Genomic DNA, 26,931 nt, shown 5'->3' on the forward strand with positions numbered 1-26,931 from the left:
TTATTTTTAGCGCTAATTAGCAAATGTTAACATGCTAGCACACGATGGTTGACATGGCTGACGTTATACCTGCTAAACATTAGCATGTTTAACTGTCATTGTGAGCATGTTAGCATGCTGATGTTAGCCTTCAGTCTACGTACAGCCTCTCAGAGCTGCTAGCATGGGTGTAGATTCTGGTCTTGTTACTTTTGTATTCTCATACTAATTGATTGTTGATATTTTTGTACACAAATGTTTGGTGCTAATTGGCAAATATTAGCATGCTAACATACTAAACTAAGATGGTGAACATGGTAAACATTATAACAGCGTGGCATTAGCACGTTAGAATTGTCTTTGTTCGCATGTTAGCATTGATATTAGCATTTAGCTCAAAGCACCACTGCTTGAATTTGCTACTGTCTAATGTATGTATTACATTATATTGTACTACTTATGCTATTATATCAACCCGCTGTATGTTTAAAAAATACCAGGCCAGTCCAGACCTGTGTGTGCTGATGAATGATAAACCCTGACAGACCTTTTTATCTCTTCATTGCACACACACACACACACACACACACACACACACACACACACACAGCTCTAACTCAAACAATAATCATGTGAGTGTTTTAATCTCTGATATTCCACCATGACAAGTGAATGATACATGTTTTTGTTATTGTTCTTTCTTTAATTGACACCATTTATTGCATCAAGGCATGATTGCATTTTTAAACAGCTTTAAAAAAGTACAAATGAAAATAACATGGTAAGATTAAAGAGTTTGTATCAAACTTGATCAATATGATACAATAAGAAAATCTGGCTTTACAGAGTGGAATGTATGTACCTGCTCATCATTTGTCCCCTCGAACCAACGGAGTTACGATGTTCTCAAACATATTTTGAAATTCAGATTTGTGAAAACAAACCATACAAATAGAAAAAGACATACACCAACGTAATCAATAAGGACAAAGTGAAATCCATCACCCAGTGACAGAAAACAGAACTTACTTATTTATTAATTTACTTATTAATCGACACAGAAACACCCATGAACTGCATATTCCTTATCAACAAATTTGGCGAAACATAATCAACAAATGCCCAATTTTTGAATATATTTGAAAAGAAAAACTGTATGTTTAAGCAAGAAAAGTCGACTTATTGCAGTGTTGTTCAAAAAGAAACCGACATGGACAATTACAGCATATGCATCACTTTCATTGTGGTCAGTAAACTTCATTTTAATACGATACAAAATAAAACTAAACGTCCTGGGGGGAAAAAAGCTGTTCTGCTTTCCTATAACTGCTGCCTATCAAAGTGCATAATGTTTGATTTTCATGACAAGAACGCGATTTATTTCAGGTCTGCTCCTCTTTTCTCGCTTTGCAATACATAACTGTAGACAAATGGCAAATGTTCCTGCCTAGCTTCATGCTATATACTTTAGTGAATATATATTAAATTGACTATATAACAAAGTCATAAATGACTGATTTTCTAATCTCAGACTATGAATTTAAACTGTTCTCGTCTCCACCCTGCTCTGATAAGTTCATCTCACGACGCAGACAGTTGAGATGGATGGCTGATTTCACGGCATGTTAGTAAAAATAAAAAAGGTTTAATGCTAATGTAGCAAAATAGAATCCTGTATATCCTCCCAGTCCCATAATGAGAGTGCGTGTTTGTGGAGAGTGCTTTGAAGGAAGGGTGGTTGGGTTTTCTTCTGTCATTGCCATCATTTCATCCAAAAGACACCCAGACCCAAATAGCTGCAGTTCAGTCCAGTTCAGCACTCATCTGAACACACTCTCTTATTACCAGCTGCCTGACATATGAGCTGTCACAGCTCCAGAAAATCCAACTTTAAAGGATAAGCATGTGTCCTGTTTTCTGCACGTAGTCAGCTTTTCTTCCTTCTGAAGAAACCATTTTGCTTCCATTCATTCTACACAGTGCGATAATCCCTCGCAGCCCACATGAAACTTTGACTTGGTTTCTAAAAGTTTCTCTGTTGTGTTGTCATCTCATTGTGCCTGATGTATCAGTGTTGTGTCGTGTTACGCAATGTTTCCTGTCAATCAACTGTGACACCCTTAGGAAGAAATAATCCCACAATCATGTTTCTTTATAGAGCGCTGTGTTCACAGTCCCAGTTCAAGACAGCTTTGACATTATCATGTCTGTATTTTAACACAAGTAAATGTTACCAAAAAATAAATTACAAATGCAGTGTATTGCAGAATGATTGGAGGGAATGTTATCCTTTTAGGGGTAATATAGTGTTGGACATGACTGATGTTCAGGTCATTGGGTGTAAATAATCAGGAGTCAATGAAGTTTGGGGTCAAAGGTCACAGATAGGCCTCAACTCGTTCCCATGGCTGCATCTCTGTGAAGAATCCCTCGCACAGGCCGAAGCCCTGATCCAGAGTCAGAGGAATCGCCTGCACCTCTTCTTTGATCTCCTCCCAGGGCTGCAGCACCGCCTCCTCAGGCTGCTCCGGGAACAGCACGGAGGGCTCGTCGAACTGCTGCAGGTGGTGGTGGCCTTGGAGCAGCTGATCCTGGTCCAGGTGCTGCTGCGGGTGCTGCTGAGGCACGTGGAGCTCTCCCACGTTGGCCGCGCCATCCATGGAGGCGGCGCTCAGCTCCATGTAACCGTAGGACGGATGGTGGCTTAGGTGTTGGCCCTGACCCATGACGTCCCCACCTCCGCACCACCTCCCCAGCCCCGCCGAGTGCTGCCTCCCTTGCATGGAAACCTCGATCTCGCAGCCAAGGGAGCTCAGCGCCGTGTTGATGTCCAAATCCTCGAAGGTGCTACAGTTCCCGCCGAGAACTTCGTCGAACACGGACGCCAGGTCGAAGTCCCCCCTCAGGATGTCTAATTTGTGGGCCTCTGTCGCCAAAAGAGGAGACTCAGTCGCCCGCAATGCCTTGCTGGTGTTTTTAGAGGGCAGGTGCTTCCGTTTGCCGCCCACCCCTTGGTAAGGGCAGCCATTTTGGGTGCTGTGATAACCCTGAACCAGTTTGCTCTGTCTGTGGGTGCCACTGCTGCTGCTGCTGCCGCTGCTGCTGTAGTGGTTAGCAGACATCCTCCTGCGTTTGAAGATGCCATTGACAAACATGTCAGCGTACTGCGGATCAATCTGCCAGAAGCCTCCCTTCCCTGGCTCGTCTTTCTGTCTGGGGACCTTCTTGAAACACTTGTTGAGGGACAGGTTGTGACGAATCGAGTTCTGTGACAAAGACAAAAAAAAAAAGGATAATTAACAGGATCCCATTGGCTTTGAGCAAATTTGGGTTAGTCATGCAAAAACTGAATGTGGCAGTTTGTCTTTGTAAGGGAGATGGGAGGGGGGGGGGGGGGGGGTATTGTTGTTTGTACAGGAAAGCAAATGTACCTAATGAGGCTTTCAAGTAACAGGCAGCTCTGTGTATTTCAAACATGATCAGCTGTGCTTAGCTGCCATCTCTCTCAGGAGCCCTCATTAACACACACACACACACACACACACATTAGAGTGCTTTCTCCACCCCATCACCATTCCCCTCAGACAAAAAACACTGTATGAGCACTCTCTTGGAAGATGGAAATTTTTGCATTAAAAAACACTTGTCATGGAAATCATCAAAGGCTGAACTCAGACTCTAATCCTGCTGGAGGTTTTCAGAGTACAGACTACACCTGATGGCTTTTGTGTTTTCCCCACAGTGCTAAAAGAAAGGCCTGTCTGATGTCCTGTGGCGTAAAGATGTGGTGTCTGCTGGTGACACCGGGATCAATTGCTCACCCTTCTCTCCCTCACCTCGCCATTTATCTGACTCATCAATAATAGAAGGAGAGTTAGCCGGTCTCGGTTACCTGCCAGCTGGGCTCCGCGTGTCTGTAGTAGCAGAAATTCTCCGTTATCCAGTTATAGATGGTGGACAGTGTCACTTTGGGCTGTTTGCTGGCCTGCATGGCCATGCAGATGAGAGAAGCGTAGGAATAGGGCGGTTTGACTTTAGGGTTGGTTTTGTAGTCGACCTCCATGGGCGGGCTGGCCTGGATGGGGATCTGTGGGTAGCCGTTCCCTGGATGCGCGCAACTGGCGAACCGCGGTGCAGCGGTGGAGTCGCTGCCGGAGGTAACGGGGCTCCCGAGGTACGGAGGCATCCCGGTGGCGGCGGTGTCCCCAGCCGGCGGGCTGGACGGTGAGTCGGTGCCACCTCTGGGGAAGCCGAGCCGCTTGAGATAGAGGTGCTGCTGGGAGGAGGGGCAGCCCGGTCCGGCTCCGCTGGGTCGCTCCGGGTCAGCGCTGAGGATGGAGAAATTCTGGAGCCAGTGGAGGCTGGTGAGGCTGTCGTCCAGGGGGGCAGAGTCGGACCCGGTGATCTGGTCCTCCGGGTAAACCGCCAGCCATTTCTCCTTCAACTTGTTGGCGATGTCAGGGCTCGTCAGAACCGGCATCCTGGCTTTGAGCGCGCGGTGAGGTGCTGAAGGCGGCCAAAAGATCCTCAGATCGGCATCTAAAGTTTTCTTTTATCTTGAGGTCAAAGGAAAAAGTCAAAGGAAACACAGTTGATTAAATGAATCTAAATCACACGGGTGTCAAATAAATCACCTCGGATGAAATATTGTTTTGGTCAAATATAATAAAAATATAATCCCATAAAAATATAATGCGTAATGTCCCTACCTCCGGTGCAGCCTTTTTGGAGAGGATTCTCTGTGTGCACCTGTTGCAGTCTGTCCCTGTCTCTTCTCTCCGAGGACTCAGCGGCGCATCAAGTCTCTGCGCAACAAGTGCTGCGGGGGGGGGAGGGCGAGCAGCATCCAGCTCGTATGGAGGAAAAGGAAGGAGAACGCTGCTCTCAGGACAGATCCATGCCGACTCCAGGCGAACCAGGCTGTTACTCATCCAAGAGCTCGGCTCTGTTCGGGTGTCTGTGGGAGGTCAAGACGCGAGAATGTGTGGAGGTTGCGAAAAGAAGTCGCTCATAAAGCCCGAGAGACTGCCCACCATCCCTTTAAACGCCTGAGGGGATTTCTGATTGGCTGGCCATCCTTGCTTCTCCAGGTTTCGCTTTAACTCTCTCTCTCTCTCTCTCTCTCTCTCTCTCTCTCTCTCTCACTCACTCACTCACTCAAATGAAAGCGCACTACTGGTTCACTGCAGTAAGAACAGTCAGTTTGCCGTTTCTCTGCCTTTAATCATTGTCTTCATCCCGGAAACAGGCTGAAATGTGACCTCTGTGTCGCGCGTCACGGCCCCCTTCCCCTCCCCTCCCCTCCCCCCTCCCGACCCGCCGGCGCTGAGAAAGACGCGCCACAGGTCCGGCTTGGAGCGCACTTTTGCACCTGCAGAGGAAAGCAGCCCACTTTAACTGATAAGCCGGTATTTACCTCTGTTTCTTTTCAAACGCGAAAAGGCAAACGTTGATTGAACTAGTTGAGGATTCGTTTGGCACAATTCAATGATAATCTTGAGTTCCAGTTAATCTCGTTTTAAATTTGCTCCTTAATGGACTGCAACCTAATCCTCTTTCAGAAGTGCACTGTAGAAAAACAAATACTTAATTTATACTTAAGGACAAACACATGCATTTTAGCCCAGACATATTATACCTATAGTATATTATATAAGTGGCTCGTGGTACAGTTGGATGCTGTTTTATATCTTTGTTAAGTTGGACATTTAAAATCCAATGTCAATGTAAAAAACACACTTCAGATCAGTGATATTGTGCAGAGCCATCAAAGATGTAATAAAACAAAGGGATTAAATAATGTAGATATATCAGCAGTAGAGAAGGGAGACTAATAGATGTGCCACAATAATGTCTGGATATAGTGAAGTTGTCATACATCAGATGTGTCATTCATATATCACACAAGCATATATCACTATATTCACTATTCTTCTTGAGTTAAAGTACAAGTGAGCTGAGCCTTTCATTTGCTCCCCCAGATTGATCTTCTGAAAGTATTTCATCAAGCCTGTCAAATATTCTCATGACCCTATCAGTAGGCCTTGTCCTGCCGCTAGTGCAGCAAAAGCAACATCATTAAATCAGAGATTTTCTAAGAAAAGAAATAAGAGTAAAAGGGATTGTTATTCACAGTGGAAATGCATCCATGTTTCATATACACCAGGATTTCATGAGTCACTGTGAGTGTAAGGTTCTACACAGGTTCATGTAAAACAGATTGCAGGCCAACATTCATTCTGTTCAAGTTAATGGCAGAGGCAATCTGAATCACGAGGAAACACTGCCACTCAGTGGATTAATACTGCATTGCAGTTACACCAGAGTGCCAAACCACAGATTCAAGCACTGATCTGCTGGCATAACGTCAGCGTGGAGGCCCTGAAGGGGAGGAAGACATCCTACAACCTGTAGAAAGCACTGGCCATTTTGTGTAGGGGTGCAAACCATGCATGTCAAATGGGAACCAGTGTTTATTATACTGCTTTTCATATAAGGGATGCACTGTGCATGTCCTTTACAATACTGTGGCAAAGTATGTTTTCACTGCAAATGTCATCAATCAGACAGCTTGACTAGTCTCAGTAAGATGCAACCATGGCAGTCAACTCTACTGTAATATTCTGTGTAGCCCTGGAGGTGCAGGGTTGGCAAAACGCCCTACTCTGAAATTCCTTGGGTGCAAGGTTTCCTTCTTCAAATGTCAAATCAAACCTTTTCTTGATATTCCTCATATGGTTTCTCTTTTTTTCTGGCTGAAGAAGGAATGCAGTTTACCTTTTCGGACAAACAGAAGTCACAGCTTGATGCTGTTTGTATGCATCGCCAATGACATCCACACCGTAGGCCTTGTTATGGCCTCATTACCCTGACTACCAAAAACCCTTGAGATGATACCACTGCACCAGACATCTGGTTGAAAAGATGTGGCTTTATGATCGTATAATCACCTGGTCCCTGCTGTCTATATGTGGGATACACCAAGCTGCCGTTCCTTAAAGGAAGCGTGTATCTGGTGTAAGTCAAGCACTGCATACTGAAACAATCATGACCACTTAACAACTGGTATGGAGGGAGAAAGCCTTTACAGAAGTACTTTTACAAGAGCTGTGGCCCTCATGCATTAATGGAGGCTCCTAAAGCCTGAGGATATATTTCATGCAGTATGCAGTGCCAGCCATCTCTCTTCCTCCCCAAACAGATTTCGTCAACACATCTGCTGAAGACTTGGAGTGCAGAGGCTGACAGGGGCTGGCATTCAGTGCAGGGCACCGAGGATGGATGAGCGGCTAAATCTATGTCGCAGCGCTTTGGAGAAGCTGGATACGTCAGGCCAGCTGTTGCATCCCGCCGAGGAGGCTTGATTTTTTAAAAATGTCTCCAGGTTTGTTCAGGTTCTTGACAAAGGGCTTGCTGGTGAGACAGGCAAATGTTTGGACAGCTGTTCTTATTGTTGCCAGGCTTCCCGGTGGCCTTCAACAGGAACTAAGCACACATACAGTATGGCTACAGTACATCTGATGCGTTGAAAGAGGTTGCTGAGAAGGACTGTTACACAAGTATGTATTTCTTGTTAATAGCACCATTAACCTTTGGATGGGATTTAATTCAGAAAAACCTTAACATATGGCAAAGCCCATGAATCGAATTCCTCTGGCTAGCAAACGGTGAAGCTCTTAACGGCATTTTTGGGGAATGGTGGAGGACCAACTGATGAACACAAAATATTTAGACATACTAGACTTTAGTCACTAAACTAACTTGTGCAGAGACTGGAGGTCCTAATACTCTGGTAAACAGATACAATTTTGACACACTAGTTTAAAGCAGGGGAAACATTACAAGTATACGTATACCCAAAGGAATCGTTCGCCACTTTGGAAAATACACTTATTCGCTTTCTTGCCGAGAGTTATACGAGAAGATCGATACCACACTCATGTTTGTGTGGTAAATATGAGGCTACCCCCAGCAGCCTTGCTAGGTTAGCTTGGCACAAAGAGTGGAGTTTTAAAAAGTGCATGTACCAGCACGTTTAAAACTTACAAATGAACAAATGACATCTAATTTGTTGAATCCACACAAGGTGCAGGTGGGTTTCTGTTACCTTAGGACAGAGCCTATGGCAAGCCATTTTAACATTTAGTAGCTAGACTGGATATATATTGCAGACATCTGTAATTCAATTCTTCCTAGTCAAAAAGAACATTTCAGATATCCACAGTGACATTCTTCCTAGGACAAATGACGTCAAAATGTATTTTTGGACATTCAAAATTACATTATGGATACCTGGAATTCCTGGGAAGAATGATGTTGTGGATATCTGAAATGTTCTTTTTCACGAGGAAGAATTGAATTACAGATATCTGCAATATATATCCAGTCTAGCTACTAAATGTTAAAAAGGCCACTAATACTTTCTAAGGATTTAAAGATATCTTAAATTTAGTTTTGACTGGTACAATCAAAGTTGTAGATATCTTGAAAAACAATTTCTACTCAGAATGTCACCACGTCATTGTGGATATCTCCAATTGCCATTCTGACTAAAAAGAACATCATTTTGACTAGGACAAATGCTATTATGTATATCTAAAATGTAATTACAGATAGGAGTGTGGTTCGATTAAATGTTAAATTGGCTTGCCATGAGCCAGGCTATGTAGAAATGTAGATTGTTAACCAGATTTACTACACCAAAGGTCCCACTAGATGAAGATAAATACAGATAAATATCTAGATAAATATGTACTGGGAAACCTCCAAGTTTTCGTGTAGTGTAAAAACATGGTTTTATTATTGTGGATGTCGATGACCTCAACTTCACCCAGTGTTACAGTAAAGATTGTTTTTCAGTCCTTTCGCCAGCAGGTGTCTCTATTCCCAATCTTTTCCCCACCCTTTCTCCCCTCCTCCTCCTCTCTCAGCTGCTACAAACATGCCATTGATAAAAGAATGTTTACAGTTTACAGTTACCCACAATTCTGAGCGTGTGTGTTGATATCGGCTGACGTCTCAGTTTACACACAGCCCGCACTAAAACTGCTGCATTAGAAGCCTTGATAGATATTTCCTTTAGTGACACTAATCTATGCACATCGGTGCTTGTGGAAAAGCAGGAGAGTATCCTCAAATATAATACGGCTGAAGGGGAGTATTTCAAGAATTACATAATTTCACTGTAACTATATTGTAGTCTATTGTCCATTCATTGTCTTACAGGTACCACCCTTGTTTAAGGGACCACAAATGACTGCATTCTCCTCTCTTTTATCACATAGGCTACTGACTGCCATTTAGAAGAATAAATGGCCCTGTTTTGTTTAATGGTTCATTATTATATGCTCATTAATTTCAGTAATTTATAGTTACAGGGTAATTAAGTCGTTAATATGCGTCCTTATGGCCATCCGGATGAAGCTGGGTGTTTAAAAGGCACCATTCCTATTCTTTATTATAACCCTGTTTCAAACCCCGTGTCTACCTAACATCTGACCTGCTGTAGTGTCCTTGAACAAGACCACATTTGCCCTGCCGCCCATAGGTGAAACCCCATGGTCATTATATTGTTACAACAAAGGAGAAATGGGGAGGCGAAAATGCGTTACACTACCGCCGCAGTCCGCGCTGATGTGTGCAGATAAGCTGCGGCACAGATGGGATGCACACAGAGAAGAAGAGGTTTGTGAGAGGAGGTGCGCAGAGCAGACACGACCCTTCTAAATGTGCACCCATGACTGTCGGCTGTCCCTAATTTAACTCCGAGCGATGTAATTGGCGATGGTGGATTTGTTTACCATATTTGGCAAGATAGTGACACAGCGCGCCTGGGAATTGGACGAGAGCGGCCGTCATTCACAAAAGTCTGCCTTCTGGAGTTTTACAAACAAAGCGCGTGCTCGCGGGAGTTGTAGTCCAAAACAAACCCTCTCTGAGATCACTCGAGGGGGGATTTACCTCCTCTGCGGCAATTTAAACGCCTCACATGTACTATAATATATCTTGCACTTACTGTGATGGACTATTTTCGTTTAACGTATGTTTAAGTATCAAAATAAACCCGCATCAGACGGCTAAAGACACGCCGATCCGAGACCCTCCGCTCGCAGCATACAAATCCCACCGGCGGCGCTCTCATTTGATTGGCTGCGTCCTCCTGTCAATCACGCAGCGTTCCTTCCACTACCGCTCCTACAGTAAATATTTGTGTTTGCTCAACCGGCTGTAATGGTGGACGACTGAGGCAGAGGAACGGAATACAACTAGAGTGAAGAAAGAAGAGGAAAAACGGTCGAAAGTCTGTTTCAGAGCCAGTCGCCGCTAGCAGGACACGGGCTTCGTCGAAAATGGATGAACTCAAACATCAAGTCATGATTAACCAGTTCGTCCTGACGGCGGGTTGTGCGGCAGACCAGGCGAAGCAGCTTTTGCAAGCGGCACATTGGCAGTTCGAGGTAAAAAGAAAAACAGATAACAATAAGGCTTCAACGTTAGAGTCGGCGGGTCAACTCAATTAGCCACACGGCTAATGTTTATGTCAGACCGACCGTTAGTTTCGGCTGGAGCTTGGCTGTTCGCCTCTCGCCACTTTTTAAGCTCTCGAAATTCAACACAAAACAAAGCGTTAGTGTTGGCTATATGTCGTTTTAGGTGGCCAACAGTCGGCCCACTTTCAAACCAGAACTTTTGCTGTATTGAAAGTAGATATGTGTGTGTTTTAGCCAGACTAAATCTATAGGGACTGCACAGTAACACAGTAGCACGAAGCGCATATCCAATTAGACTTTACTCTAGATTAAATACTATAATCCGACACATGACAGCAGTGTACAGGCGAGGCCAGCCAGTGCTATTACGCAATAAAGATGACCGCCGAGTTGTATCGACTAGCCTACTATAGAGTAGTTTTAATTGTTTAGTCTGCGGTGAACCGAATATAGATTTAGCATGTACATTTTTATTCGTTGTATTGTACGGCTTGTATTTATATCAACACAAAAATAAGCGATGTTTGGGCGAATTCTTTGCCCCCTAGCCATTTTAATGCCCCTATGTGAAACATAAAACATTGTCCCCAAAAATGTCAATCATTTTCTCTTGTGTTTTATTGTAGACTGCCCTCAGTGCCTTTTTTCAAGAAACAAATATTCCATATGGCCATCATCATCAAATGGTGAGTGCAAAGAGGAGGCGGGTGATAGTAATATACTTATTATTGTTCTGTTTATGCAATTATACCAAACCCAATTTCATGCTTGTATGTCTTTAAGGCGCCTATGTCGTTTTGGGTGGGATGGGTGATGATAAACAGCCCTTATAGGCCGAGAGGGATGATGTTGTACTAACAATAACAAAGCACATGTCGGCCATGTTGTGAGCTTCCAGAAATAAACACACAGGCAGGCATGCAGCAGCAGCAGCAGCAGCCACACTGAGAGAGAGAGAGAGAGAGAGAGAGAGAGAGACACTATGTGTGTATGTATGGAGCAAGACAGATAGATGTTGACAGATGTAGAAATTCCTAATTTTTCACTGTATCAACTGAAGTGCAAAACGGAAGGAAGGGCCCCTCAGTTTCTGGGTAAGACAAAAACACGTCTCTTTCCAGGAAGAGGACAGCTGCCTCTCACAAATACACCCCGCTGCAGTTGCATTTGCCTTGGGTAATTCGGCTGTTTCCCTGATTGGGTTACCTGCCCCCGCCACGACACACATTGGGGATTTTTGGGTTCGGACAAATCAGAGCAGAGTAAACTGGACGGCACATGCACACAGGGGTTGGACATTATAAAACACCAGCAGTATTTGGGCTTTTAGCAGCAGCACACAAGCCTTTGTTTGCAGCTGCATGCATGGCAGCATCCAGCAACAGCTGCCCTCTGGAAGAGCCTGACATGGATGTGGGGGGATTTGGACGAAATTGATGATGATTTTTGAGCTCACACTCCGCTTGTGTGTGTTTGGCTCACTGTTTGTGTGGCAAAGACAAGTCATCAAACTGCTGAATGTTTCTTTGCATTTCAAGAGATTGGGATAAAAGAGGATTTTTTTTTTTGCATTGAATTGTGTGCGAGTGTGTGTACATTTATACCATCCAAGTAGTGCAGTATCGCCAGTCAGCATAGAAGCAGCTCACGCTGAGCTGAATCATAATTATCACAGCTTTATTGTAAGAAAGGGAGCCAGACCTCCTTTATCATCTGATCAGTAAATAAGAGCATCTCAGTGCTCTGTTTAGCTCATGAAATGTCTCACTTTAATTTAGAGAGTAAACAATCTGCCAAGAGCTGTCCTGTTCTGCTTGCCAAATGAGGCTGAGCTTGATTGCTGCAGACACTGGATAATGAAAGTCGGAACGCAGAGCACCTACGTGTGTTTGTGGTGTTATTGTTATAGGCATGTTCTTGCATAATCACAAGTTCATGTTCCCTTTTTTTGCATGCGCATGCGTCTCAGTTTGTGCTTGTGTACTTTACATGCATGCATTTGTATTTGGCGCATTCACAGAGTGGGTGTTTGTGTGTATGTGTGTGAGTCACAACAGTACTACAGTAGGGCAGCGTGTCCAACCTTCCTGCAGCTTATCAGGCCACAGTGTTCGTTGGTATACAAATGTAATCCACTTTGCTCTCGCTCTCACTCTTAACTCTCTGCCTCTCTCTCCCTTCAGTTTTGAGTAAACATGAACAACATTAAGTTACAGTTCTGCACTGTTGTTGTGCTATGTTCAATGTTTTGTGTTACAACACAAACTGAACTCATCCTTGAGATTGCTATTTTGGCTAGAAACCTCACCCCAACCCCAATGGCCCCAACAGATAGCCTTTAGACATGCAGTTCTTGGCAGCATGGCAGGTTAGGACGCCATGTAGGTCAGTTAGTTTATGGATACTGTTCAGTGAGCTGGTTTATGCGATTGTTTTTGAGGCCCAAAAAACAATGTACGAGGCTGATTGTGGTGTACCAAAATCACTTTCCCATCTAAATTTGGCATCATGGAAGAGAAACCATTTTGGATACAAATGTGCTGTGTGTCTGGTGAGGATTTGTAGCAGTCAGTAGGATAGTATTCAATGCCATTCAATGCATTGTAAGCCAGGATTTTGTTTACTTGTGCTTTGCTAATGCATCGTTTGTGCATTGTATGTCAGAAGTTTATACCTTGTATCAAATATCATATAGTGAGGTGAGTTGGCCTATTAATCAGTGCAGTCTTGTATAATGCTGTGAATGGTGGAGGGTTTAGCTAAAGCTCTTGTTATTATAATTTCCTTTTACTAGCAGTTCCAGACCCAGGGGAGTGCCTGTGCTTTGGCACGTGATGTAAAACAGCTACAGTCTCTGCACAGGCACGCAGTTAAGACTGTTTGTTGTTGTGTACGTGTGTGTATGTAAAGTATGTCTGTTTAAGTGAGAGTGCCGTGCAGCCACATGATGGGTCTGTAACAGATTGTCCATTCATCTCTTTGTTTTTAAATGAAGCCATCAAAGCTTACATCCATGTTCCATGATGGACACCCAGGCCCTAAGCTCAATCCAACCACTCCCGGTCTACTCCCGGTTTTCTCCTCTACACACACCCTGCATTTACAAACACTGCAGCCGCAACGCATTCCTACAGGACGCAACACTCACACTGACCCAAAATGGACCCTTTCACAGCAGAGGGGGCCGGTATAACTAAAAACACAGCACCCTGTCTCTTTAGCCTATACACTCTCACTCCTCTGGCCTGCCTCCCTCACTCACTCTGTCTCTGTCTGTTTACAGACGCAAAACATCAGGCTCTAGAATTCAATCTGCTATTTATGTTTCCTGTTAGAGCATTTTATAATCATTCCCTGTCTTCATTGTCTTCTTTTTGCATCATTCTCATAGCTAGTTACCACCCCCAGAACAGCGTACCGGCATGCTTGCTCAAACTTGGAATGCATGATGTCGGAGTTGTATTTATGTTGCTTCTGGCTGTTTGATTCTAATCCCTCAAATATTATGAACATATTTGCCTTTTTTGTTTTCATACATATTCTAGGGATGTGCCAAGCTCAATTTAAGGTGTTTTTTAAATGAATTGTCGATGTAAAGTCTGAGCTATTTCTGATACTTACACAGTTGGAATGCCAGCTGTCGTGCTTGTTCGCATATACATTGTCACCTCAGTGCAGAATAGTAATAGACAGAAAACCAGTCAGTCATTTGTAAGCAAAACTACCTTAAATGGTTTCCTGAGCACATGAGCAAATTTGGGAAGTACTTTGTCAGTCATCATGGTTTTTGAATAATCTGGTCTGGGCAGTGTTACAGCTGTCTGTCTTTGTATTGCTCACTATGTGTCTCTACGAATTTTGAAGGAAAAACACTGACGCTTAACTATATATTCACACCAATATCAGTGTTTCCATGATTAATATCTCTCCATGTGGGGCACACATACAGCCACAACAAAGTGAATGAATCCTCATGTGACCACAGAGAAGGAAGTAGCCCAGCTGAATGATTCCACTGCCGTCTGGGAACATGTGATCCCATCATGTGACTAAGCTGGGAAACGTACTAACTAAGCCACAAAGCCTGCTTCACATGTGTGTAATTTCTGCCGGAGTCATGGCTAATAAAAAGAAGTAAAGTCAGGGCATGTGGTGTTTGAAAAGTATGTTGTCTTTAGTAGGTCAGGGTAATAAGAATAATCTCCTCAAGAAATATTTCACATTCTCCTTCTCCTCTTAAATCATATCTGCACTTTTGCAGTATATCCACCTCCTGATATGCTGTTTTTTGGATGAAAAAAACAATGCTTCTAGTTCTCTTTTTTTCTTTCCTAGCACTCTCTTGCAAAGTCCTGTTACACTATAAAGTACATTGTCCAGGTTCTGCGGATCTGCCCTTCTCCTTTTCTTATTGATTAAATGAGCATATTAGCTAAATATAAGCAGTAAGTAATCTTCAGCTCTATCCATTTGAAGGACTTTTACTGTTTCCTCCTCCTACTGCTGAGCACAACCCAGCCTGGCCTACATACTGCAGCCCACAGACTCCTGAGCAAAATGGTTTGAATGATCACCTTTTTCATAGTGCTGTAATTGTTGTTCGTCACTGGCATCACGCACAATGCAAGTGAAACTGGAATTTTGTGAAGCGCCAACTGACCCGGCACAGTGACGTAGCAGAATGGTATTGGGCACTGCAGGGCAGTGATAAAAGTGGGCGTGAGGTTGTTTAAAGGCTGTTTCCTGGCAATATAAACATCCAGTAGGAGAAAGGAGGAGGGTTTGGGGTGTGTGTGTGTGTGTGTGTGTGTGTGTGTGTGTGTGTGTGTGTGTGTGTGTGGGGGGGGGGGGGGGGGGGAGTGTTTCTGGTAACTACAAACATTCGGTTTTAGTGTCCGGGTGTGGCTTTAAAAAAGGATTTTTAGAAAGCCTAACTTTTCTCATCCATGTAAGATCTCATCTCACTGAGACTTGAAGAAGTGCGTGGTGTGCCCATGCAGAAGAGTATAATTATCTTCATAAATCACAATGTGACAACATGGAGGACTGCTGCTATTTCTCTCTCTGTCTCCAAGAGAGGAAGGCTAACTAACGTATATAAAGGATACTTTGATTGTTTCTTAAATAACACTGAGGAGTCAATGAAAACAAGTGAGGAAGGGCGATGGGCCAGGACGTAAGATGAAATAGGCTAATAGCGAGGTAGTGGCAGGTATTTGGGTAGAAGATACAGCAACACAGAGCTGCTTTGTGTCTCTGCCACAAAGGAAACAAGGTGTTCTCTGTCCCGCTGCATTACTTACAGACGTTTATTAAATGCAGAATGAGCTGAAATCCAGTTTATTTTCTGCCATTGTTTGTGTATTTAAGTGTGATTTCATGACTGTGTGTATGTATGTATGTATGTATGTATGTATGTATGTATGTATGTATGTATGTATGTATGTATGTGTGTGTGTGTGTGTGTGTGTGTGTGTGTGTGTGTGTGTGTGTGTGTGTGTGTGTGTGTGCACCACGCGCGTGCACCACAATCCCCTAGGTGTGCATGCAGCAATGTGTCTTAGATTTCATAGTTAATTATGCCTAGATCTGTTAATGTTGTGCCTGGATGTGTGTGTGTATGTCTCTGTCTGTGTCTGTACCCAGTGTGTCGTACAGCCATGCCAAGCAGCTAGCCACATCTGAAGAGGCTTGGCCTGTGCTTTGCATGTTCCAGCGTGTTGCCCTGCATGTTTCCAGGAGCACGACTTCCCAGAACCCTAACCACACACAAAAAAGGCGTGTGGACACACACACACACACACACACACACAGGAACTTTGGCTCAAGGGACTTGGGGAATGGGAATCCATGTGGGATGACTGCGAGGACCAGATGTGTTTATGAGCAGTGGAGTTAGATTTGGTTTCACACCGATTTCTTGGAGTCACTGAGTACACTCACACACACACACACACACACACATGGCTGAGGAAACATAAGCAGCACAGGGGAGCTTTGTCTGTTGTCACACTGTGTCTCCCTGGCCTGTTTTCTCATGTTAGCTGTAGCACTGCAGCCAGGCTCAGGTCAGCGGACTTCTCCGCACCGGCCCGCTGCTACCTAGTCCCACTATTCCTGAGCTGTCGCCTTCCTTAGCTCTTTACCTTGTCCATTCCTTTCCTGCTTTCCTGACTTACATTCGTGACCCTTGACTCATCACCAGTCCCTGTTGGATCCTCCTCTGTCTTAGTTCGGCTCTTCAATTCCTGTATTAGATCCATAATTGCAGTGCAGTCCACTTCAGAGAGGAAAGGGTCAAGTATTTAAAATACCTCCTTGCAAAATCACCCTAATTTTGCAATGTGAAGTTGCAGAATTGAATAGAGACTTGTAAGTAGCTACCAATCTCAGATTGTAATCAAAACCCAGATTTAGGGTTAAGATGATTTAAGGCTATGTTTAGTCCATATACATCTATCTTTATTCAAATGATATAATTTATTTTTAGGATATAACTTCCTTGTGAACTGACATTTCACAACTGGAACATCGAACGGAGTAGTCCATTTGTCTTCTGGGCAAATGCTTCTGGATGCTGCTGTCTCAGATGAATGACACAATTTGCTTATTGTGACGGCGACTCAGACATTTGGATTCAGGTTTTCAAATAACGTTCCTATGTGATAGACCTCAGTGGTTCAGATTGAAACTGGAAACATGGGTTACCTGTGAGGTGAAAGGAGCAACTAAATTTGGTCTACATGCGTATGCGTAGCCTTAAGACATATCTTTTGGCAAGCTGAACCTCAGTGTTTGCATTGTTTTGCGCTCCCTCATGATGACCTTTGGCCTAGTAGTTTCTGTTGCCAGACTGTTACCAGTCAACAGGCCAAACTCCTTTTTCTAGATATGAGTGAGCCAGTGAACACCTATTGTTAGCCATTGTTGTGAGCAGTGCAGTTGGTCAAACAGAACACATGCTGCCCTCAGTCCCAGTTCTCCTATCTTCTGTCAATTATTGCTTTCTTTCTGTTTCTGTTCTTTTTCTGCCATCTTTTTTGTTTTTCTCTCGTTCTCCTTCCTATATTATAAAGTGTCATAATACACACGAAAAACAGAACACACCCTGGCTAATGATCAACCGAGTCCCTCGTGAGCACAAGTCCAACCGTGTCCCTGTGTGTATATAATATTAACTCACACATAGACATACACAGACTCGGGGCTCAGCTGCTGGAAGCTGGGCTGGGTTGGAGGAGTGAGGGGTCATGGGTGAGGAGGGGAGGGGACGGTCACTTGAAATGTCCAGCAGCACCTGTCAACCTCCTTTATTTAGTTTGGGAAAGAAACATCTAGTTCTGACATCCAGCCACTCCCATAAAAAAACAGTGTTTCACCTCCTGTGATGGGATAGTAAAAACACAGACTTGAAGTTGCTTGTCTGGTTTAGACATAATGCCACTGTGTTGATTTGGTGACACTAAGCAGTGCCAAACCTCCACTATCTACTGATACATGTGTAAGGGAATGACAGCTTGGAGAGGATGTTGGCAGACAGATGGATTAAGCTCCTGTTGTTAAGTGTTTTTCCCTCCTTACAATCAGTACCTGAAGTTCAGCATTGGGCGTTTCTGAAAACCAAACGGTCAAATATTGGCTTTATGGAGCTTTATAGTGTCTTTATGGTGTCTGTCCGGGCAGTAACTTAACTGTTTTGGTTCACATCGCTCTCATAGCGTTGTTTTCCATGGCAGGCAGCTGTTTTCAGCTAAAAAGCACTACCTGCACAGCAGCAAACAGTAGACAGACACAGTTAGGCACAAGCTGGTGAACATAGTGGAGTAAGAGTCAGATATATTTCCCTCAGGCATTGGTAGAGACCAAAAACTGAGCTAAAAGAGAGGGAATATTGGACTTAGATTCACCAAGTGGCCAGAAAATCGGTTATTGCTGCTTTAATAATAATGAACATCGCTTAAACATTACAGCCTTATTTTCACCAGATAACAACAGGCTTCTTTACATAATTTCCGTTAATACAAAATACTGCATGTCCATTGATATATAATAATGCAAATCAGTTTGTTTGTTTGTTTTTTAAATAGGTCTCAAATTTGATTTCAAGTAGCATTAAAAACATCCAAGTATTTAATCTTCATTTCTCAAGCATGCATATCTAAGTATTGTTATTAATTACTCATTATTCTTGTTATAGTTAGTATAGTTGACATACTTGTTAGTAGGTCATGGTTGCATTGGATCCAACTGCAGAGCTGCAGCTCCAAAAAAAAAGCAGGGCTGGGCTTCATACGCACCATAACAATGCTCCCTATTTAAACATTTAGCAGGTGGAAAGATCATGTACATTTAATGCAGCAATGGTCTATTCATCATGCCGTCTCTCCTTTATTCCATTTGCCTCTTTTTCCATGTTGTTTTCGGCTCCTGTTTTGCCAATAGACCCTCACCCCCCCATTGTCCTATTTGGCTTTCTGTTGGTTTCACCTAGACTGCTGTTTACCCCTTTTACTCCTCTCTTCTATTAACTTTATCCGTCTTGCCCCTCCATTTAGCCCTCCTTAGCCATCAGTCAGAATCAGCCTTACCAAAAACATTTGTGGCTGTGTAGCAGCAGTAACATTAGACTGCAGTCACATCTACAGTTTGTGTTTTGTACGATCCATAAATGGAAAAGTTGATTTTGTTTGTGGTTTATTGATGTTTTCACCGCCAGATTACAAGTAAATCAGGCCTTGAATGTCAGTATGGACCCACAAGTTGCTTGTTTATTGGAATGAGTTTTGGTAAACTGTCATCTGTTGAGGTTACATATTTGGGAAGCATGTTGTCATAACATCCAATTCCAGTTCCCGTAAGCTTAGCTAAACATGATGGACTTGTCTGTGCTCTTTGCCAGTAATTGGATATATTGAGGTGGCATTTCATATCATCTGGGGCGTTTATCTTTGTTATCTTGGCTTGGTCAACATTCATCCTGCTTTGCCCATTTTGGGGTTCATGTCCGTTGCTCAGATTGCATTGTCGGGTCTATCATACTATATTGCAGCACTCCTCCAAGTGGACAGTCAGTGTTGCGTGGTTTGAATGGCATTGTTCTCACAAGCCCAAACAAACCGAACAAAAGGAGTGAATGTTTCTGAATACACATAAACTGCTCCAAACATGCAGACATGAATGTACCCAAGACTAGTCCAGACCTGATGCTGGTGGAACATAAGCATCCTCCCACACATCCAGCACTTAACACCAGTTAAAAGAGGCGCAGTCAACAGTTTGCATCTCCTGTCCATATCTTGTACTACTCCATGTTCTTTTTTCAGTATTGTACAGCTGTACACCCATGAGCTGCCTCTTAATAGTCCTTTACTGTGTACTGTATCGCAGTTTCAGGGAAACAGTTGGATTAAGGTTAAGTGCCTTTTTGACTTTGCCCAGTGTTACGAGGTCAGAACATTACTGGGAGCAGTGAGGCCCATCAACATTGAGTAAAATGCTCCCAGAGTTGAGGGTCATGACGTGTGTAGCCAAGTAGAGGAATGCTGTAATGAATGTACAACACAATGTGGAGCTGTGATCACAGGGATACTACACATTTCTCTCTAATAATAGGAAAAAGACAACATTTTGGCCTCATCATCAGCATAGAGTATATTAAACATAGCAAACAAAATGCAATGATGGCAGCTAGCAGTAAAATGTGCGGAAACGTGGGAAAGGTACTAGCCATCAATGCAGACACCTCGTCTTGTTTTTGCAGTTGTACACCGTGTGTTAGTCTGCAAGTTGAGAGACTCAAAAGAAACATTTTCTGACAGTCACACTGACCAGTCACCATCAGCATGTGTTATTTTGAATAATACCCAATCAAATTTGATCATTTCCATATTTTAAAAAGTTTGAGAACTGGCTTAAAGCAAGTCCACAAATTGGCTGAAAACTAGTTTACAGAGATGGAGGATGGAGACGTCAGGCCGCATGCTTCACCGTGAATCTCATGTCTCACAGGTCTCTCAGCACAGTTTGTTGCAAGCGCCGACACACAGTGTGTGAACTGTACGCAACAAGCCGCCGACTGGAGGGGGAGGAAGAGGGGAAGTGGGAAGTGAGAGAAAGATAGAGAAGGGAGAGAAAACCGAGGCGTCATGGGTTCATACTAGTGTTCACAGCAGAGGGATGGAGGTAAAGAAGCTGGGTTTCGAAGTATTGATGTAGGTTTTGGCTTTGGACATATATATATATATATATATATATATATATAAGGTCCATTGTCAAAGCTGTAATTCCCTCATGTTTAGATCCAACACTAGCTGGAACTTGACAACAATAACTTGCTCAGTATTACTTGAATTTGATATTTTTGGTCAATAAGGAAGTCTGTTTATTTGCTTCAACCGAGTTAATGGAAACAGGCAGATCACATTTCATTTATTGCAAAAGAATTTGGCTTAAAATTCCTGTGACAGCTGGACGGAAACATCCAGAGGGATCGAAGTGAGATGAATGAGAGTGCGGGTGTGCGGTGCGGGGCAAGAAGCACCAAGGTAAATGTTACACGGAGGAGGTCAGCTGGGGTCACGAGACGTAACTGGACCCTCTGCATAAGTATGCAAGAGGATAGAGCTTCTCTTTCTCAGCCTGGCACATACACACACTTGATATTTCTGAGGAATGTGGTTGGTTAGACTGGAAATAACTCCAGCTCATCTGTGTGTTTGTGGACAAACACACACACACACACACACACACACACACACACACACACACACACACACGAATGTACACAAACGGAGGAGTGTTTAAGGTTTGGCAGGCATGTTTAGAGTGGTCGCTGCCTGTCAGCCATGCGTTCCTCATGCTGGGCTCAGCAAACAGACTTGAAGAGAGGGTGGACAGGGCCGGGGCCGCTGTGACCACAGAGCCAGCACCGTCCCGTCAACAGGAGATCTGTGCTGCTTCCTCATAACAACCGTCCCCATGGCAACCCCTCTCTCCGTCTGCGCTGTTTTGAACACAAACTGGCTCTCGCTGTGTTATTCCCCCTGTCTCTCCATCTGTATATCTTGAATAAATGGCTCGACCTCCCTGCTGGAGCACACTTTCTGTTGCATGAGCTGCTGCGTGCACTTGCAGATTTACAGTTCTGAGTCGATCTTTTCTTTTTTTTAATGTTTGATCCTGCTAACAAAGCCTACAGACAGCCATTTGTTTGGGTTAACTGAGCTGACTCTTCTGGAATTACACCTCATAGTGGTTTGAGATGGACAATTCACTGTGTCACAGTAACCTTAATTTGAAAACAAGTTTACCTCACCAGAGCTCTCATGTTGTTTCTTAACATTACTGAACTTCCATGCACCCACAGAATATACAGTAGTGACATATATGCTTTCTTTTTCTTTTCTTCTTTCTTGCCCAGTTGCTGTATATTTAGCCAATACACGACAGAGCCAGACATGGTTGCTTGTACAGTTTTATAGTTTTTAACAAGACAGGACAAGACACTGCTGTATATCAAACCATGCATCTCAGATATCAGTTACACTTCTATGCACTTAATAACGTATTTATATGGAAACTGTTCAAATATATTGTACACTGAATAGCCAATGAAAGAGAAGACATGCTACAAGGGTTAGGTTTATCCTGTTAAAAGCCTTTTTTCCTCAACTCCAGTCTAATCTCCAGTAGTTGGCTAATGTTAAATGTTTCATATTTGAACAGCCAACTCAGTTATTGTGCACCATGCACATTCATACAATCAGTTTCTGTTTCTATCTTACTAAACAAAGTATTGTGTAGTTCCCAGTAAAAACGACGGTAGAAAATAAGTATTTTCTGTATCATTTAGACAGCACATGGAACAAATTCCCTTTTCTACTTCCAGACTGACATGCAGTTTCAACATTACGTGGTATTATACCAGATCTTAACTGGGCACATAAAGATCTTTTTAGTCCATTTATCAATAGTCCACAGCTATCACAAATTCTCTTAACAGACGAATGTTGATCCTTTTTTATTAGAAAATGCGTCACCAAACCCTCAGTGGTAGAACATTGTGCACACCTTTTGACCAACATCCAATAATTCGTTTATCTCAAATACATATCTTTCTTGTCAAGCCAAATCCATATCAAGTGACTCATTCCATAACAAACTGCTACACTTGTCTTACAGTGAACCTCACATGGCTCTCGACCCCATGTTGCTTGTATGAGTGTGACACAACTACAAACTATCCGTACACACTATTTTCCTCAACATGTGTGCGTATGTGTATGTGCACACATGTAGGGATTTTCTCCCATGAAATATTAACCCTCTTGCTGTGGCCCACGTGCCGGTTGGTTGCTCCCAAGAGCCAATTGGATTGAGCCTGAGTCTGCACGCACCGGTCTCAGCAGCTCTTGCAGTATTTTTCTGTCCTTGCCTCAGTGCAGCGAGAGTTAATCTGCTACTAGGCTGCTTAATACGCACAAAGGGAAAACACACAGTAACCTGCTTCCTCAGTATGCTGCACCAGAGCAACACTTTGAATCTCTGTGTAGGAAAGCATGTGGAGCTTTTACCTCTGCTGCTGTTTTCTCTGCTCTCACAATAAGACAGGTCATGTGCTTTAATACAGTACGCTTAAAACATGATCATTAAATACACGCTGACAGGTCTGGGCCCTGTTGAAGGTTTTATCAGTGAGAGAAAGTGTCTGATAAGAAGTCAGATCCCAACTCAGACAGCCTGGCAGAGACAAGACAGCTGCTGTGTCTTTGGACCAGATCCTCTTCCCCGTGGGTCGATACCGTCTCTGTCTCTGACTCCGTCCAAGGTCCCCTGCAAGACAGACAGACAGACACACACACACACACACACACACACAACATTTGCATGCCGACACTCAGAGGTGTGTTGTGTTATTTTACGAGTGGAGGAGTGTGAGGTGGGCAGTTGTGAGACTCAAATATGGTGTTTTGAAGTTGGTTTTGTCGTCAGCCTCCCTCTCCCATCTTATTTTAGTCTGTTACGAAGCACAAATAAACACCTGCGCTTCTTTTTATGACTTTATAGATGAGTAAGTCGGGCCTCAGTGGACACCCTGAAAGGTCATGTGTCAGCATTTATGTCTCACTTTCCATTCCTGGCCAGTAAGCAAAGAGGCAGGAGGCCTCATCTATTGTTTTCTACCTGAGTACCAGTCCTGCAGACCCTTAACTGATCACGAGGTTTAAGAAATCCAACCAGTAGCTTCCCTCGTCAAGAACAGGAAGGATCGTAGAGGTCACTTCAGCATTCCAGGGTGTCTCTTTACTGCAGGAAATGGCCTCAGAGACATGAGCCAGCGTTTCCTGTCGGAGTGCGCAGTGGACGCGCTCACCTTTCATAACAGCATGCCACTCCGAGAACCTCTAACTCAGCCCGGCCTGGCACCAGACCGCACATTTGCAGGACTAACCTGCAAGCTGCAGCACTTTTAGGGGGCAAAGCGGTTCGATTACACCCCCGAGGGAGGAGCGGTGTTCCTGTCACCCTGTTGTTTTTCTGAAGGCTGCTTGTGCGCTAAGGCTGCGCGTCACAGTCTGAGCATCCTGGGCGAAGAAGCCAAGGGTAGATTAGACCACGGCTCAGCCTGAGTTCTGCTTGTCAGTAAGGGGAATGTTGTTTTCCAGCTTTTTTTTCCCTTTTCAGCATGTTAACATTTTTTGTCCAGTATTCATGTCTGACTGCAGCTGCTGTTTCCCATAGTTGATTCATGGAGCCTATGACTCTCTATTCCAGAACCCCCCCCCCCCCCCTTAGACAAACCCATCATTTGGCCCAAATCTGTAGAAAATGTTATCTCGACATTGTTGCAGTGTAAAAAAAAAAATCTGACTTTGAAGATGCTCAGGGGAAAATTGAAGGGGCTTCATCACAGATCAAGTGGTTAATAAAGTAACAGCTTGTAAGCTTGAGCATGCAAACTGCACAATGGAAGGTTAATAAAGTTGACTTAAATTGAATAAGATAAGATAATCCTTTATTAATCCCACAGCAAGGAAATTTGCAGTGTGAGAGCAGCAAAGGGGATGGCGTAATAGCTAAAAGCAAGAGTAAAATGAATGCAAGCTCATACTCTGTCATGTCAGTCGTACTTCATCAATCATAAGTAAATTCCATTTTATATAATCCTAATCCTGAGCCATGCCAAGCTGTTTTCTTCCATTGTGGAGGGCTGGTGATTTAGGGTTATTTTGTCATGTAGCTGCCTGCCCTGATAGCCTCTCAGCCCAGGCTCTTATTTTTAGATGGCAGGCCTCCTGGCTGAACGTGGCTCCACCTCTGCTTCCCTGTGGAATACAGGTTGTTGTTTTTCCTGGTTTCAAATGGACGGGGACATGGAGGAGGAAGCAGGACACGGAGCAGTGTGTTAGTGAGGGTGATGATGATGAAGGCTTACTATTTCTGAGCAACCAAACATGTTGTTCACATGGCCTGTTGGCTGCAAGGTGGTAGGTTCAATGTTGCTTTTGGCACACGTGTGTGTGTGTGTGTGTGTGTGTGTGTGTGTGTGTGTGTGTGTGTGTGTGTGTGTGTGTGTGTGTGTGTGTGTGTGTGCGCGCGCGCGCGTGCATGTGTGCTCGGGGTGCGCCACTAAAGGAACTCCTGGCAGCCGAACAATAACAGTGCTGGCACAAAGGAGGGTCAGAGCAGGTTAGAGCACAGGGGGATATATTAAGACCAAGGAGACTTGGTGTGTGTTCGCAAGTGTTTTTGCTTGTGTGTGTGTGTGTGTGTGTGTGTGTGTGTGTGTGTGTGTGTGCGTGCGTGTGTTCTCGAAGCAAGATTAGCTGTTGTTCTCAGTCTGACCAAGTTGGACGCCATATTATAGTTGAAACAGGAAGTGGATGTACAGAGGGCTGTAATGTCATCATCAGGAGCCTCTGGGGAAGCAAAAAGTGCCTGGGATTCCCCTAAATTTCCCTTCAAAAACAGTTATACAAAACAGTTTGCCTCCTCTAAGATGATATCCACCTTTAAACACTGCTGAAAACTGCCTTTTGTGATGTACCCCATGATGTACATTGCTGAAGTAACACTGTTGGTGTATGCCCATTTTCCTTGAAGATAAGTGTATACAGTGCAACATGATTGTTCTACTACAGCAGTGTTGGAGTTTTTCATTCTGTTGTAAATAAAAGAACAACATTTATAGCGACGTCTGGGAAAAATCCCTAAGATACGACTAATATGAGAATAAAAGATACCAGTTTCTCCACTGATGGTAGTCTCAATAAATCAGAATGTGGTGCAGCTACAAGACACTTTGCATTTTGCTCTGTTATCCTCCAATTCAAGTCCGTTTCATTCTCCTAACTAACAATTGTTTTCCTTATTGATTCATGTGCTGGTAATTTTCTCAATGGAATATAAAATCTATGACAAGTCAAAAAACAGTGAAAAAAAAAAAAAAAAAAGCCCAAGATGACATCTACATCTTCAGAATGCTTGATTTGACCAACAGTCCAAAAGCCAAAATGATTGAAGTTACTGTTATAGAAGACCAATAAAACTAGCCAGTGTTTACATTTGAGAAACTGGAAGCAGTGAATTTTTAGTTGTTTTGCTCGAAAAATGATTTGTTGAGTTGATTATTCGACTAATCTTTGCAGCTCTACTCTTAACACCAGAAGTTGCTAATTGAAGTAGAAGTGGATTGGGCATATACATATTTTTTTTTTATATTCTATTTATATATATATATGCAGTAATCGTTCTCTTTCCCTGCTCATCCTCAGATGTGCACCCCAGCCAACACACCAGCGACGCCCCCCAACTTCCCGGACGCGTTGACCATGTTCTCCAGGCTGAAGGCGTCTGAGAGCTTCAACAGCGGCAGCGGCGGCAGTCCCATGGCCGCCTCCATGGCCACCTCCCCCCCGCCCCCCCAGGTCGGCGGCTGGGGGGTCTCACCAAACGTACCTAATGTGCCGCAGCCTCCACAGGGACTCTGGACTCAGGGGCAGCCCCCGACGCAGCCCTGCCCCGCCTGGCCCACGGGCGTGAACCCCCATGCGGGCGCTGAGCAGAAGGCTAGTGTAGCGATGGAGGCTGAGAGATGAAGGGCAGCATGGGACTGAAAAGCCCCCCTTCCACCCTGGGGAGGGAGGGAAACATGGGGGGTGGTGAGTGCAGGGGAGGGTGGGAGGTGATAATGGGTAGAAATGGGTTTTGGTCTTTTTCCCCAAAAGACGGATGGATATGGAAAGAGACGGAAAACTACGCAAACCAAGAAAAACTCAACGTGGACAATTTAAGAAGAGGAGAAAACCAATGCAAATATCAATACAAAACTCGAAAAAAAAAAAGATGCGCACACACATAGTAATAAGAGAGCAACTGAAATCTTTGTTAGTTTTTCCTAAGTAAATGCATAGATAAGAGAAATATTATTGAACTAAAAAAACAGAATTTTTAAAACATTTTC

The 26,931-nt window shown here is 43.7% G+C and overlaps 2 protein-coding genes across 2 annotated transcripts; one reads left to right on the forward strand and one right to left on the reverse strand.

Moving 5' to 3' along the window:
• Positions 1-2,357: 2,357 nt before the first annotated feature.
• Positions 2,358-4,799, reverse strand: foxj1b (forkhead box J1b). The gene is made up of 3 exons (XM_070927616.1): positions 4,689-4,799; positions 3,872-4,535; positions 2,358-3,245 (listed from the first exon to the last, which is right to left on the reverse strand). The coding sequence occupies exons 2-3, from the start codon at positions 4,457-4,459 to the stop codon at positions 2,358-2,360; spliced, it is 1,476 nt and encodes a 491-aa protein (XP_070783717.1). The 5' UTR covers positions 4,460-4,535; positions 4,689-4,799.
• A 5,421-nt stretch (positions 4,800-10,220) lies between these two features.
• Positions 10,221-26,616, forward strand: ubald1a (UBA-like domain containing 1a). Its single transcript, XM_070926861.1, has 3 exons — positions 10,221-10,436; positions 11,096-11,155; positions 26,243-26,616. The coding sequence occupies exons 1-3, from the start codon at positions 10,329-10,331 to the stop codon at positions 26,564-26,566; spliced, it is 492 nt and encodes a 163-aa protein (XP_070782962.1). The 5' UTR covers positions 10,221-10,328; the 3' UTR covers positions 26,567-26,616.
• The last annotated feature ends 315 nt before the right edge of the window (positions 26,617-26,931 follow it).

The sequence above is a fragment of the Enoplosus armatus genome, chromosome 20 (genome assembly GCF_043641665.1).
Source record: "Enoplosus armatus isolate fEnoArm2 chromosome 20, fEnoArm2.hap1, whole genome shotgun sequence".
Classification (NCBI taxonomy): Eukaryota; Metazoa; Chordata; class Actinopteri; order Centrarchiformes; family Enoplosidae; genus Enoplosus; species Enoplosus armatus.

What these genes read in the sequence shown, in the direction of transcription:
- foxj1b (XM_070927616.1), bottom strand. Translation starts at nt 4,459, where the DNA reads ATGCCGGTTCTGACGAGCCCTGACATCGCCAACAAGTTGAAGGAGAAA. An exon ending in ACGCGGAGCCCAGCTGGCAG is followed by an intron (nt 3,246 to 3,871) that starts GTAACCGAGACC and finishes TCTTTGTCACAG; the next exon opens with AACTCGATTCGTCACAACCT.
- ubald1a (XM_070926861.1), top strand. Translation starts at nt 10,329, where the DNA reads ATGGATGAACTCAAACATCAAGTCATGATTAACCAGTTCGTCCTGACG. An exon ending in CGGCACATTGGCAGTTCGAG is followed by an intron (nt 10,437 to 11,095) that starts GTAAAAAGAAAA and finishes GTTTTATTGTAG; the next exon opens with ACTGCCCTCAGTGCCTTTTT. An exon ending in ATGGCCATCATCATCAAATG is followed by an intron (nt 11,156 to 26,242) that starts GTGAGTGCAAAG and finishes GCTCATCCTCAG; the next exon opens with ATGTGCACCCCAGCCAACAC.